We start from the raw sequence: 12,825 nt of genomic DNA, 5'->3' as shown, positions 1-12,825 counted from the left end.
ACAACCATTTGTTGCAGACGATCTGTCGACTAGTACAGCGAGTCTGGATTCATCAAACTCCCAGACACGTTTCTCCTCATTCTATTTCTAATTAGCTGTATAGTACATGCTGAAAAAAAAATCCGTGTTGCAAGCTTACAAATTTGGCCGTCGGAGACATTTCTGTCTCGTAGAATGAGAGAATCTCAGGTCGTGGTTCTTTCGTGTCCAAGGCTTCGGAAAATTCTTCTTCATAGCGCTGGAGGATAGCAGAATGCTTCCCGAGAGACTGGATCAAGCTTCGGTTAGGTTGCTCGCCGACAATTGGAAAAAGATGCTCGGTTGCCATTCCTTGGTGAGGGACCCCAAAGAACATGAAGGCGATGATATTATCCAAAAACTCCCTGTCTTCTACCTTCTTAGACCCTTTCATCCTCATTATGGCCTACATTTTAACTTTCATCAGCATATTTCTTCCATTAAAGAATCAGCTCTGACCTCTTTTACAACCAGGCCGCCAAGACTGTGTCCAAGAAAGATGGTAGGACGTATTTGACAGCACGCCTGTGAATGAGTAAGCTTGGAATAAATTCGCATGCAGGGCTTCGCGTACTGATGAGCCAAGCTGTAATCTTTTGACGCTGTACCGAAACATGTTTCCCAGATCATTCAAGTTCTGGAAAGAGCTGCTGGCAACAACCTTCGTGTCATAACCATAGACCAGAATCCTTGTTCGTCGTAGCCGAACAGGCAAATCATCGCGAAGCCACATGAAGCTGCTTCCCCTTGCTTTGAATGAGCCGAATGCATGGCCAGCGAGACCGGAGATGGCTATGAGACTTGATAGCAAAGTAAGTAGGACAGAAGGCGCATACAGCAAAGTTTTAACTTACTCAGTCGAGCACTCGCTATCGTCAGCACGGTGAAGTGGTGTAAAACCTCGGAAATGCGTGTCGAATACGAGTCTTTGTGGCCCCCACTTCTCAGCCTCGTCTTCATCGGAGCCCGGTACGGTAAATATCCATTCCGTTTGAGGTCCTTCGAGAACATTTGGTATATTGTTCTCAAATGTTAAGGTTGCAATCCTGCTGCAACGTTCGAGAGGGTTTCTTGCAAGCGAGTGTACCGCGATTTCCGCGTCTTCTTCGAGCCGGAGCGCAGTTCTAACAAGCTCGCACACCTGTTTGCGATTCTGAAAGCTTTCTGGTATTCCTCGGAGCCTGAAATTCCGATATCCATCGCTCGCCATTTCGAGACCAAAGCAGCGCTAATCCAGAGACCAAAGAAATGAAGTTCAGTGGGAGAACGAAGATGAAGTAAATGAGGGTAAGGCTGCAACGACCTTACCTATGAACCACGAGACGTGTTCAGTAAAAGTGGGGTTGGGGGCTGAGTGAGCGTCTGCCTGCTTTTCCGTTGGTAAGCCCATCGCTATTGGTGAACAGGATATGCGGAAGCGAGAAAGGCGTTGCGCAGCGTATCGCCTCGCCACACGAACTCTGGTCGTTGTTTTCGTTGCTTCAGCTGTATTTTGATGGTGCATCTTAATGTTTCGTAACTTTTGGACGGCTCGGAGACTCCAACAGCATCCAGCTGCGGTACAACCCTTATTATTGGCGCACTTCACGTTCACGCTGCCCCGCGATCTTCCTTATCAGCCACAGGAAGCCCAGGCAGCCACCTAAGCATCCTTTCTCAGCAAATCAGCGCCAATCTCGTATCAATGCTGCAGGTATGCCCTAAACTCTTACCGCCCGAGTCGGCAAATGGAACTTTACAGGGAATATTGCAGTCAACGATAGCCTGGATTTATTTTCGCTCATGCCATGGGCAGTTGGAGCCCGCGTCTGGACATGAATATATAATTCTAAATTCCACATCTAAATCTAGATGAGAGCCTCAACTGCCCGTATGTGTCCTTTTTCATTCAATAAAAGAGCAAAAAAAAAAAAGAAATGAGAGAAACGAGGTACCCTTACGCTAGCCATCGGCCCCACCACCACTCTGCATATTCCGTTAATATCCGATGAGCTAGGCTTTACGGTGATGCCCGTCGTCCGGCTCGCTAAGTACCATCAAGCTGTAGACACAGTCCGACAAGACCCACCCGTCTGGTTCTGCCCGCATTCATAGCGCATCCGATCCACTGTAATCTATCCAACAAATCGTCTTAGCCCCAGATCTCCGCCATATGAAATCTTGAGCATCTTGCTCGGAGCGTCTAAGCCTGGATTGTCCTCATTCTTCCGCCCGAAGCCCCTTTGCCTTTTGATTTGTCCTCTAATCCGGCGCTAAAACAGCTCAAACTCCCTGAATCAGGCCCAGCCTCCCCCTTACCAATTATCCAGAACCTCGTCCTGCAGAACTGTTGTGTGCCAAGAAGGCGAGGACACAGGGACCCCGCACTTCTCCATTCCACCAGCAGCCCCACCCTGGCGTTGCCAACCCTCACTCCCTGTGCCCCCTGCGCGTCTCCCGCTCTGCACAGTTTGTAGGCAATTATGCCCGCCCCGCTGCCCTTTCCGCCCATATGGCCCAGGTCCCCTTGCGGCGCAACGCCCGCGACGTCCGCGCGATGGCAGTCAGCATCTTGAGGGTGGAACTCGTCCCTGACGCTGGCTACTCACTACTGTTGACGCCCGCCGCCGCATACTCCAGACGCTGGTAGCGCTGTGTACGATTGGCAACATTGGAGCAACTAGTCCAAATAAAAACGTCTACGACAAGGAATGTCGTCCCGTTTACCCACACAGATGTTTTAACCCTCCGAGTCTTTCTTGAGACTAAGACCCGTTTTGAGATAGCAAGCTCAATCATTAAACGTTGGGTCGCGGAAAAAAAAACCACAACATAGGATAAATGTGTAATTGACTACCGCAATTTGCTAATGATGAGCAAAATTCGGCTTAAAGACACACTCCAACGAGCATGTGTTCGATTTTGAGCTTTTTTGGCGTTTCAACATAATCCAGGAATGCAACAGTCCCCTGTTATTATGAGGCATGATGTGTAACGCACTCAAAGATCATTCCTTTGGGGCCCTGAGTTCTCAAAGGCGTTATGGGGGAGGGAACGAAGACTAGTACAGTTTTAGGTCTGCAATACGTCTACAATTCTATCTAACTTATAGGGATTTGCGTTCTTTTCCCTAAAGTGAATCTGATCCAATTTAATACACATAGCTCTGCATCTACCGAAATGTGTGCAAGTCAGAAACATTTGGGTCTATCCGCGAGAAGGTGTTGATCTGCAGGGCGGGCTTGGGGAAATGCGTGAAAAGCAAACAAAGTGGAAAACAGGCCACGTTTCATAGACCAATAGACATATAAGTATAACATGGAGCGTTTAGAGGTCAGGGCTTAAGCTGTTAGTTCCCGCTACCATTGTGTCTGATTAGCATTATTTGTGCCACTACTGGCCTTCAATCGAATTGGCACGCAACAGAGCGTCGACAGTCACCATCCCCACCGCCGAAGAGCATCTGCAAAAACACATAAACGCCACCTGGGTCCCGCTGGCGACTTCTGAACGCGTGCGACGAACAGCAAGCGATAGGTCGCTTTGGTGTCACTTCCGTACAACTGACCGCAACCAATCCATCTTCAAACCGGCCGCCGCCCTTATTTGCTAGAGCGCACCGTTCCTCGAAAGTATCTGAGTATGATGCGCATCGAGACGGAGATTATCAACACGGTGGAGCAAATCGGTGAGGTGGTCGACCGGCTCGTCTTGGTTCATGAAAAGCCGTTTTCATACTCGCCAAGCATGTACATCGATCTCGAAGGCATAAACCTCTGCCGTGAGGGCTCTATCTCCATCTTTACCCTCATGGTTGATGTGGGAACCCCGACCAGATGCGTCTACCTCTTTGATGTGCACTCACTGGGCGCCCTGGTGTTTAACACCGCCGGCGTACGTATGAAGACGCTGAAGGATATTCTTGAAGACGACAAAATCTCAAAGGTCTTCTTCGACGCTCGCAACGATTCGGATGCCTTATTTGCGCATTTCGGTGTGAGGTTGCGGGGAGTGGAGGATGTTCAACTTATGGAGAGTGCTAAGAGGAGGACTACGGCATCCAGGAAGTTTTTGAAAGGGCTAGCCAAGTGTGTTCAGGAAAATTACGGGCTCCCCGACCTAGAAAACTGGAAGTTGGCAAAGGAGAAAGGGAAGAAGTTGTTCAAAGCAGAACATGGTGGTTCATATGAGGTTTTCAACCAGCGCCCCATCCCCAAAGAAATCATTTCTTACTGCGCTGGTGATGTCTGCTACCTCCCTGAGCTGCGGGATAGGTTCTGGTCCAACACCACTTTCAGGTGGCAAGACCTGGTCACTGAAGAAACCAAGAAGCGCGTCGCGGCATCTCGGGAACCAGACTATCAGCCCAAAGGCCCAGATAGGGCAAAAGCTCCATGGAGTGACGATCAGAATCGGACTTTGGATCAGTGGAATTACGTTCCTCCTCCTCGCGACTACTTCGATGAAGACTGGCTCAACGGAGATCGGTTTGACGATGGCTGGTCCGACTACCAGGATGACGACAACGATTTTGAAGACTGGACGAGGGCACCTTGGGAAGGACCTCCATCTTGATGGAGAATCCTTCATTCCCTGACCAATTCTTACCGATATGAACCACTCCATTCACCACAAAGGTAGCACAACTCTCATCGCCGCACTTTGAACCCGAGACCACGCAACAGCATGGTGATGAAATTCAAAGCGAGGGTTCAAGAGGACTCATTTGTCATAGTTATCTGGCCTATAGTTATTAGCATTCAGCATGCAAATTACGACTGATGTTTCACATGCTTGCCTGCTATTGGTCTACTGTTGACTGGGTGGCGGCTTACGGAAGTAGATTTGCATTGCTGCCTGAAAAGGCTGACTGTGAGCGTGAGCGAGGAGTAGCAGCACAGCTACTTTGTCTTGCTCGATCAATTGGATGCATCGAAGTCTCTATCAGCCAGAGTCTTCTTTGCGTTATTGAGCAACTACTCCAGACGTAGATGTTGACCGCGCGGCTGCCTATCATGCGGACGGCACAGGCCATGGACAAAGGGTCGGGGGCTGATGCGGATGAGAAATCCGAGCGACCTGTGCGGGAAAAATAGGCGCTGCTGTGGTAGGTGGGATGCTACGAGCCTGAGAAAGCGTGGACCTCTGAGGCGCTTATGCAGCTTCAGAGTTGGTTATTGCCGTCATAGCAAGCGTATCTCCGACTTGGGCAAGACTCGAAGGAAATTCGTTGCTTAGTAAGTGTGAATATCTCATTCTGGGTGACACTAGCTACATCTCATAGTTCATCGCTTCGGCTATTCTCAAGGGAAGAGACGCGAGCCGTCCTTGTACTTTCAGCATCCTCGATACTTGCTCCACCTACGCCACATGTTCCTCCCGCCGTCCCACTCCCATGCCCACCCATCCTCGTATTTCGTGGTCTACACCGATTTGTCAACGTTCGTCGACTGTAAACAGCTTGACCGGGCTTCTCACCGAGTGCGTGGGCCTGGAATGAGAATCAACAAATTTGATTTCATACTCAGCTGATCCCTGGGGATAGGTGTAATGGGCCCTTATTGACGAAACTTGGTTTGTCGAGCAAGCTTGCTGCACAATCGCTGCTGCGGCTGGGTCGAGTGGCTGGTTCGATGATCTAGTCACAGCCATTTGTTGTTCGTGTGGTCCCCTGATAAGAGCCATCGTGGTTGCGATACGGCTATTTGAAGAAGTATGTTCTTAATGCTAGCTGGAGGGGTGATAGATTGCAGAGGATGGAGGAGGTGAAGCAGTGATGTGTGTTCAGCTAGGCACGGCCCTCTGACTTATCTAGACTGCGGCCTTTGATTTCCATCGTACAAAATTTGCCGCGCGGATGACGCCTTACGTGCTGACACGTTGTTGGTTCGCCGTTAGGCTGGTTCATGGCTTGGAGCTCTAAAGCCGGGCGTCGTTGCGTTTGCGTTGTTTTCCGGGAGGGCGTGAGCGTGGTACCAATCACGTTGAATTGTCTATCTATTTCACCCAACGGGATTCATTTAGTCTGGCATCCACAAATCTCTTCGGGACTTGTAGTGTGCTTGAGAAAAGACCTCACCCTACAACCGGATTGTCATTGCTTATCGACGGTATGCGCCAGCTCACATCGCTTTCCCTGTGCTTATTGGGTTTTCTCATCTGCAAATATACTTACCTCTTTGAGCAGCCAATTCGATTGCGAAGACATAGTCTCCGCACTAGCAATGCCTTATCTGTGGATTGAAGATGGCGGGCTGGTCTATTGCAATGCTGGTTAAAGCTGTCACGGGAGGTTAATAGGCACTAACAGGGGAAAAGAAAAACGACCTTCACCGTGGATGGTTATTATTCGCCGCTACTGCTTTGCTGCCTGAGGTCGCAGCAGAGTGCTCGGACATGGCTGGTGCATGCGTGAGGTTGGAGCAAGGTTTCTTCCATGCGTTGCTAGTGAGTAGCTAAAGCGGGGCCGCCCGAGAGCGATCACATGTGTCATCTTGCGGAACGCGCCAAACCTGATCCCGACGAGAAGGTCGCTGGTATTGTTTTTGGCTTGGGTGGTACTCTAATGTTTATCGAGGCAGGCAAACCTTAAAACGCGATGTTTAGAAGGTGTTCCAGATTGTGGGAATGGTTCAGTATGATAGATGCGGGTGCATTCAGTGCGGGGAACAAATTGGTGGCGATTCCAAGACAGCGAGACACAAAACGGCACACTAAAATTGGTAAGCGGGGGCGTCATTTCCAACGGTCGCGTCCCCGCTATGGCGTTTCTTCTAGTCCAGCAACACCACGAGGGAGAGGCACATATCGAACTTATCGTCACCATGTTCTGTACGTACCAATTTGTCACTGCTCGAACTACTTGGTAAATATGGCTCACACGGGGGATGCGGTCGCACAAACCGGCCTTCAAGCTTATTAGTCAGGGTGAGGGGCCGCCGGGAGGCTTCATTCGACGGAAGTATACATACTGCTAGTGCTACAACGGTTTAGCGTGCGATATCCCAAAGCAGAAGATCGAAGTTAAGCAGCTGCAGGAATGAGGGGTAAAACTCACCTTGCAGATAAGAAACCTCTGCCATCTCTCTCCATGCAATTATTCTGACACACTCGCGGCGTTCGCATGTCGGAAAAATGAAGCCTTTCGCATCATCCGCAGCCGTCCTCGAAGACGAAGCCGGGGAGACGACGCCACTTCTTGCCGAGGCGCTGGCCCGAAGGCAAGAGCATCGCTACTCAGACGCAAGTAGTTCAGAATCGCCATCTGAAGCGTCGTCGCAACGGAGTGAGGAAGAGCAGTTTTCTCCCCGGACCTCCGGGCCATCACCGCCCGGCGAAGTCTCTGCGAAGAGACACCACCACCACGGCCGCCACCGCTTCTGGCCGTACGCCGCAGTGCTATGTGGTGCGCTCTCGCTGGTCGCGGACCTTGGAGACGGGTTGACTGCGGCACCCGAAGTGCGATTGCTGGAGATGGCGGTTTGCAGAGACTACTACCGCACGCGCGATCCGAGCGTCATCGGCCCTCCACCGCTGAACTATGTGCGCGAGGAACTATGCAAGCGCGACGAAATACAGGTTGAGTTGGCGTATCTGCGTGCGCTCAAGAGCTTGTTTGCTGCTATTCCTGGTATGTTCTGTATTCTGAGTTGTGGAAAGCTTGGCTGCTGTCTTTTTCATACCTATTTCGGCAGTTTGTCTGTGCGTACCTGTGCCAGCGGGCATATGGGACTCGAGGTTTGTGGAGTACAACTGACTCGTGCCTGCAGGTCTCTTTTGTACCGTCCTTTTCGGAAGACTTGCAGATCTGTGGGGCCGTAAGCCGATTCTGTTGCTGGGCATGACAGGCCAGATTCTGACTTACCTCTGGGTCATTCTGATCTGTGAGAATTTCCACCCTAGGACTGAGGCATTGCTGAAAGATTTCGATGACAGGCTACTTTCACGAGGTCTTCCCAACCAGACTTGTTTGGGCATCAGCCATCTTCCAACTCATGGGAGGTGGCCATCGTAACATCTCAGCACTCATGAATACCGTGATTGTTGATGTTGCTCCGGAATATGCCAGGTACCACTGCAGTCTTTTCATTTTGTTTCATTCGTCGATGCCTTTCAGAAGCTTTCACAACGTCCTTGATCGCCCAAGACCAAAGACTGTTCTCTGAAGTTGCAAGAGACGTCTCGCAACTTAGGTTCCTTACTTTCAATTAACTTAGCACTCATACTGATATATACATCTACCAGGACCTCAACCTTCTACCTTGTTGGCGCCTTGATCAGAGTAACCGATATGGTCTCCGCCGCCGGAGGCTCATGGCTCCTCTCACGAGACCTCTGGCTCCCCTTCAAAATCAGTACCCCCATCCTCCTCACCTCCCTCCCCATCATCCTCTGCCTCCCCGAAACCGCTCCTCCGCGCGCCGCCCCTCGCGACCGCCACGACAGCGTCATCAGCGAAACTCCTTCCACCACCTCCACCAGCCTCGCCACCAAATCCAAGGTGCGCCCCCCCTCCTCCTACCTTCCCTCACTGACTAACCGCTAAAGACAACCCTCCTCACCCTCCTCCACATCATCCCCACGCACGCCCCGGCCCCCACCCCCCTCCTCCTCTGCTTCCTAACCATCTTCCTCAAAACCTTCGCCCTGATGTCCTACCACCTCTACCTGCAATATGCCTCCCGCACGCTGCGCTGGCCCATCGCCTCGGCCGGCTACCTCCTCTCCGTCAAGGCCTTCATGTCGCTGCTCGTCCTCCTCGTCCTGCCGCTCGCCGGCGCGGCGGCGGCTAGGCGACGCGTGCCCGCCGTGGCGGTGGATACGTGGGTGGCGCGCGGGAGCCTGGCGTGCTTGGCGGCGGGGAGTGCGATGGTGGGGTGGGCGAGTGTGTTTGGTGGTGGTGGGGGGAGTGGGGGAAGAAGAGGAGGAGGGGAACAGGGTATGGCGGTCGCGCTGGTGGTGGTCGGGTTGGTGCTGGCGAGTGTGGGGAATGGGATTACGCAGACGATGAGGGGGTTGGTGGCGCATTTTGCGCAGCGGCCGCGGTCGGCGGCGGGGGGTGATGGTGGTGATGGTGAGGGGGAAAGGGAGAGTAGGACAACGAGAGAAGGCGAGGGGACTGGGAGTAGGATGGGACAGCTTTATGCGGGAATTGCGTTGTTGGAGCTGATCGCGGTGTTGACGGGGGAGATGGCGTTTGCAGCGCTGTTTGGGCTGGGGACGAGGCTGTCGTCGGGGGGTGGAGAAGGAGGAGGCGGATCCGGGTCGTGGTGGGTGAAGGGCTGGATGGGGTTGCCGTTTTATGCTGCCGCGGTAAGTTCTGCTATTTCTCTGTTCGTTTCGCGAGTTTTCTTTTCCTAAAGAAATAAGCTGGGATAATATTCTAACATTGTATAGGTCATATTCTTCCTGGGCTTTGTCTGTGCCATAAGAATACCCCTTGCGGTGTCGAATACCCAACGGAACTAAGGCCGAGGCAACTTCTGGTTCGCCCGCGAGACTAGACAATACACGAACCTCCCATCGACGTTCTAACAACATGGCCATCCGGGGAACATATCTGTGTGGGTATGTCTCTTCAATATCTTGCCGAGTACGCCTATCTCTCAACCATCAGCATTTTCTTGGCCATGAAGGCACATTGCTGCGTCCACTGGGAAAGCTACGAGCACATCTCCCAGATTACGTCTTTTTAGTAAGATATGATACCTGATACTGCTGGAAGTTAGCATATTATTACATAATGGGTGAAGGCTATGACAGATATTTTACGAAAAGCTTTCAAGCAACGCTGTCAAAGCGTATCATAGCTGTCCTACTGGCCAGCAATGTTCTGAAAGGCGCATATCTACTTATCTACCTCACCTATAAACTATAGCGCTTCGCATTTTCGGTTCATGGACGAATCCGGTGTGCCACCATAAGAAGAGACGAAACCTACGAGAACTGGGATTAACCGGAGAATTCGTATTGTTGTACGAAACCCTGTATGGAACTGATTCTAGTACGGGCCTCTTGAACTCCTGCAAAAGCCTCATACTATGAAGTCAGCTCTTCTCTATAATTCTATGTACATTTTATTCAAAAACTTCCCCTCTCCGCTTCGTAAAACCAAGTCTAAGAATCGAGGAGCTTTGGTGTTGATAAAGAACGTCCGTGCGTACAAGCCAGGTGACTTGTGTAACAAAATGCGGAAATACCCCGGAGTGGAACATGCAAGGCTGTGGCGCTACATAGAGGTCTATGATTGGTCACGTCTCTTGCACTGCCCGATTAGTGGCGCTCTTGCCTTAGCTGAAAGCTGAAAGGTCTGATCTTCGCGTTATCTTTAGCTCCCTCCTACCCTCCATTTTTCACCGCGGAGATTCTGACTTCTGTGCATTTCACAGCCTTCTCATACACCAGACTCTTATCGCGATTCGACTGCTGCCTTCTTACCGATTCTGTACGGGCTTCTCAACCTTGCAACTCTGTCATCTGTAAGGGAGGATTGACTTCTACGGCACTTTACGCTAGGCTGACTTCCAGCCTTGAGGATCAAATGGCTCTAGTGTACCTGGGCTCGCGCAAAGCTTCGGACCTCGATGACAGCTCCCATCCTTCTTCAGTCTTCCCGAAGAGCTACTTCCCCTTGCTTGAGCAGAAGGATTGGAGAGCTCTCGTGGCGCCCTATGTGGTTCCCAATTTAAACAACTCCAGCATATGCCCTAGGTGCAGAACCTTTGATCTGGGCACTCATTTCGACCAAGGGGACGGAACGCAAACCAGCCTTGAGATCGTTCCCGACATATCTCGAATGGATGCAAATTGCGGTTTCTGCTCATTTCTAACGTCGCTCTCACGTTATTCCGATGGCGATTTCTGGGTGGTGAACCCTGCCACAGGATCATTTAAAAAAATGCATCTACAAGGGCCGCGTGGAACTGGTTCAGAGACTTTCAGATTTTTGAACCCTTCCATGGAAACCCACTTCTCGTCGATACGGTGGCCTGAAACACCGGCTGTCATCGACTTCGAAGTGCTCAAGGAATACCTTACTCATTGCATACGTGAACATGGCAATGTTTGTGGAGTAGGTCAGGAGACACCTGTTGACAAGCTTCTAGTCCTGAACTGCACCTCTCGTCGAGTAGAAGCTGCTCCCACTGGAGCAAAATACGTTGCATTAAGTTACGTCTGGGGAGGAGTAACCGGTACCGGGAAGAAACTGCCTAAAACGATCGAAGATGCAACGACTATTACTCGGAAACTCGGCTATAACTACCTCTGGGTCGACCAGCTATGTATTGATCAAAACGACCCAAATAAAATTGTGTATATACGGCAGATGGACCGTATATACTACAACGCAGACGTTACGATCATCGCAGCTGCTGGAGAAAATGCCGATTACGGCATCCCTGGGGCCGGGAGTATCTCTCGGCAAGCACAACGTTATGTTAACACAGGCCGCCACTTGCTTTTAGAGAAAAAGCAGCATCGTTTCCAAATCCTTGACGGAACAACGTGGAACACGAGAGGGTGGACATACCAGGAGAAGTTACTCTCGCGGCGATGCCTTGTATTCACAGACCAGGAGGCATGGTTCACCTGCTCCCGCATCCAAGCCGACGAGGGGTCCGAAACAGTGCCCACTCAAGTCCGCCACTTGAAGCTGCAGTATCAATTGGGAGGCACAAGACTCAACTTGCCTGACGGATCGCTACCGTTCACAACGAGAGTGGGCGCATGGGATCTCACACACCTCATCTTTGAGTATTCGGAAAGAACTCTCACCGAGCCTTCCGACGTCATCAGTGCATTTTCCGGCATCTTGAAAGTTTTTGAGGAAGCGACACATCCAACATACCATGTATGGGGAGTACTGCCCGTTTTAATATGGAACGAAAAGATTATCAAAACTTCTCCATCGGACGCCTTCGTGTACGGACTCTGTTGGATGCCGCAGTCCACCTTCGCACCGCGGTTCCGGAGACGGCCACGTTTTCCGAGCTGGTCATGGTCGGGATGGATTGGCCCAATCGTGTACTATTCAGCATCTGTGGCGCCAGGATGGAACCCGGAAGAACAGGGATTCGACACCGGCGTTGCTGCCTCAGTAGAGCTGCAAGATGGCACGGTCTTGGCTCTGTCTGATCTCGCAACACACCCTCACCTGAGAGAAGAACCCGAGTTGATCTCTCCTTTTATCCATCTCGATGCGTGGACAGTCGCCGTGGAGCTGTGCTTGGGCGAGGAGTTGGGCTCTCAGTGGGGGAGCGGGACGGTCTGGGCGCAGGTAGAATTGAAGGACGGCACGAGGGCTTTTTTGAGAGCGGAAATCTTGACTATCGCGCACAGGATGGCTGATGGCGAGAACTTTGCACCGCTTCGAGGCAAATCCGTCACTGGCATTCTTCTATGCCCCTTGCAACAGCCGGAGTGGCAATTCGTCATGCTGGTTGAAGAAAGACCAACTTGGGCTGAGCGCATTGGGAGAATTAACGCTCGCCGGTTCATGCACGGCAGCGGCGGAGATTCGACGAAGAATCTGGTGCGTAACAAGGATGGGGACCTGGTCTTCGACTTGAACCTGTTACTGGTAACGAGGAGAGAGATCCGTCTTGGATGATGTTGGCATAGAAGACTGTTACAGGCCGATCATTCTGATAGATCAAGAATTTTGGCCGATGATTGGATTTCATCTGAGTGGGATTCCTGCTGATTTGGAATGTTTTGAGCTAATGATATCTGCTCATTCCGGCTTCAAATTATCCAAGTGTTGGCTACCACGCTTACGTGCTCCCAAGAGCCCGCTGACCGCGTCTTCCCCCCCCCCCCCCCCTTTTT

General features: G+C 51.4%; 2 protein-coding genes across 2 annotated transcripts; both read left to right on the top strand.

Annotated features, from left to right (window-relative positions):
* Window positions 1-3,639: 3,639 nt before the first annotated feature.
* On the top strand, window positions 3,640-4,572 carry LTHEOB_11442 (uncharacterized protein; the record flags this gene model as incomplete). Its single annotated transcript, XM_035508199.1, has 1 exon — window positions 3,640-4,572. The coding sequence occupies one exon, from the start codon at window positions 3,640-3,642 to the stop codon at window positions 4,570-4,572; it is 933 nt and encodes a 310-aa protein (XP_035366371.1).
* A 2,559-nt stretch (window positions 4,573-7,131) lies between these two features.
* Window positions 7,132-9,465, top strand: LTHEOB_11441 (MFS transporter; the record flags this gene model as incomplete). The annotated part of the gene is made up of 6 exons (XM_035508198.1): window positions 7,132-7,627; window positions 7,767-7,880; window positions 7,933-8,065; window positions 8,242-8,497; window positions 8,545-9,309; window positions 9,394-9,465. 6 exons carry the CDS (start codon window positions 7,132-7,134, stop codon window positions 9,463-9,465), a joined length of 1,836 nt encoding a protein of 611 aa, XP_035366370.1.
* Between the last annotated feature and the right edge of the window lie 3,360 nt (window positions 9,466-12,825).

This window comes from Lasiodiplodia theobromae (genome assembly GCF_012971845.1).
Source record: "Lasiodiplodia theobromae strain AM2As chromosome Unknown scaffold_49, whole genome shotgun sequence".
NCBI lineage: Eukaryota > Fungi > Ascomycota > Dothideomycetes > Botryosphaeriales > Botryosphaeriaceae > Lasiodiplodia > Lasiodiplodia theobromae.
Note: the sequence above shows the minus strand (reverse complement) of the source record. Positions and strands in the feature narration are given on the sequence as shown.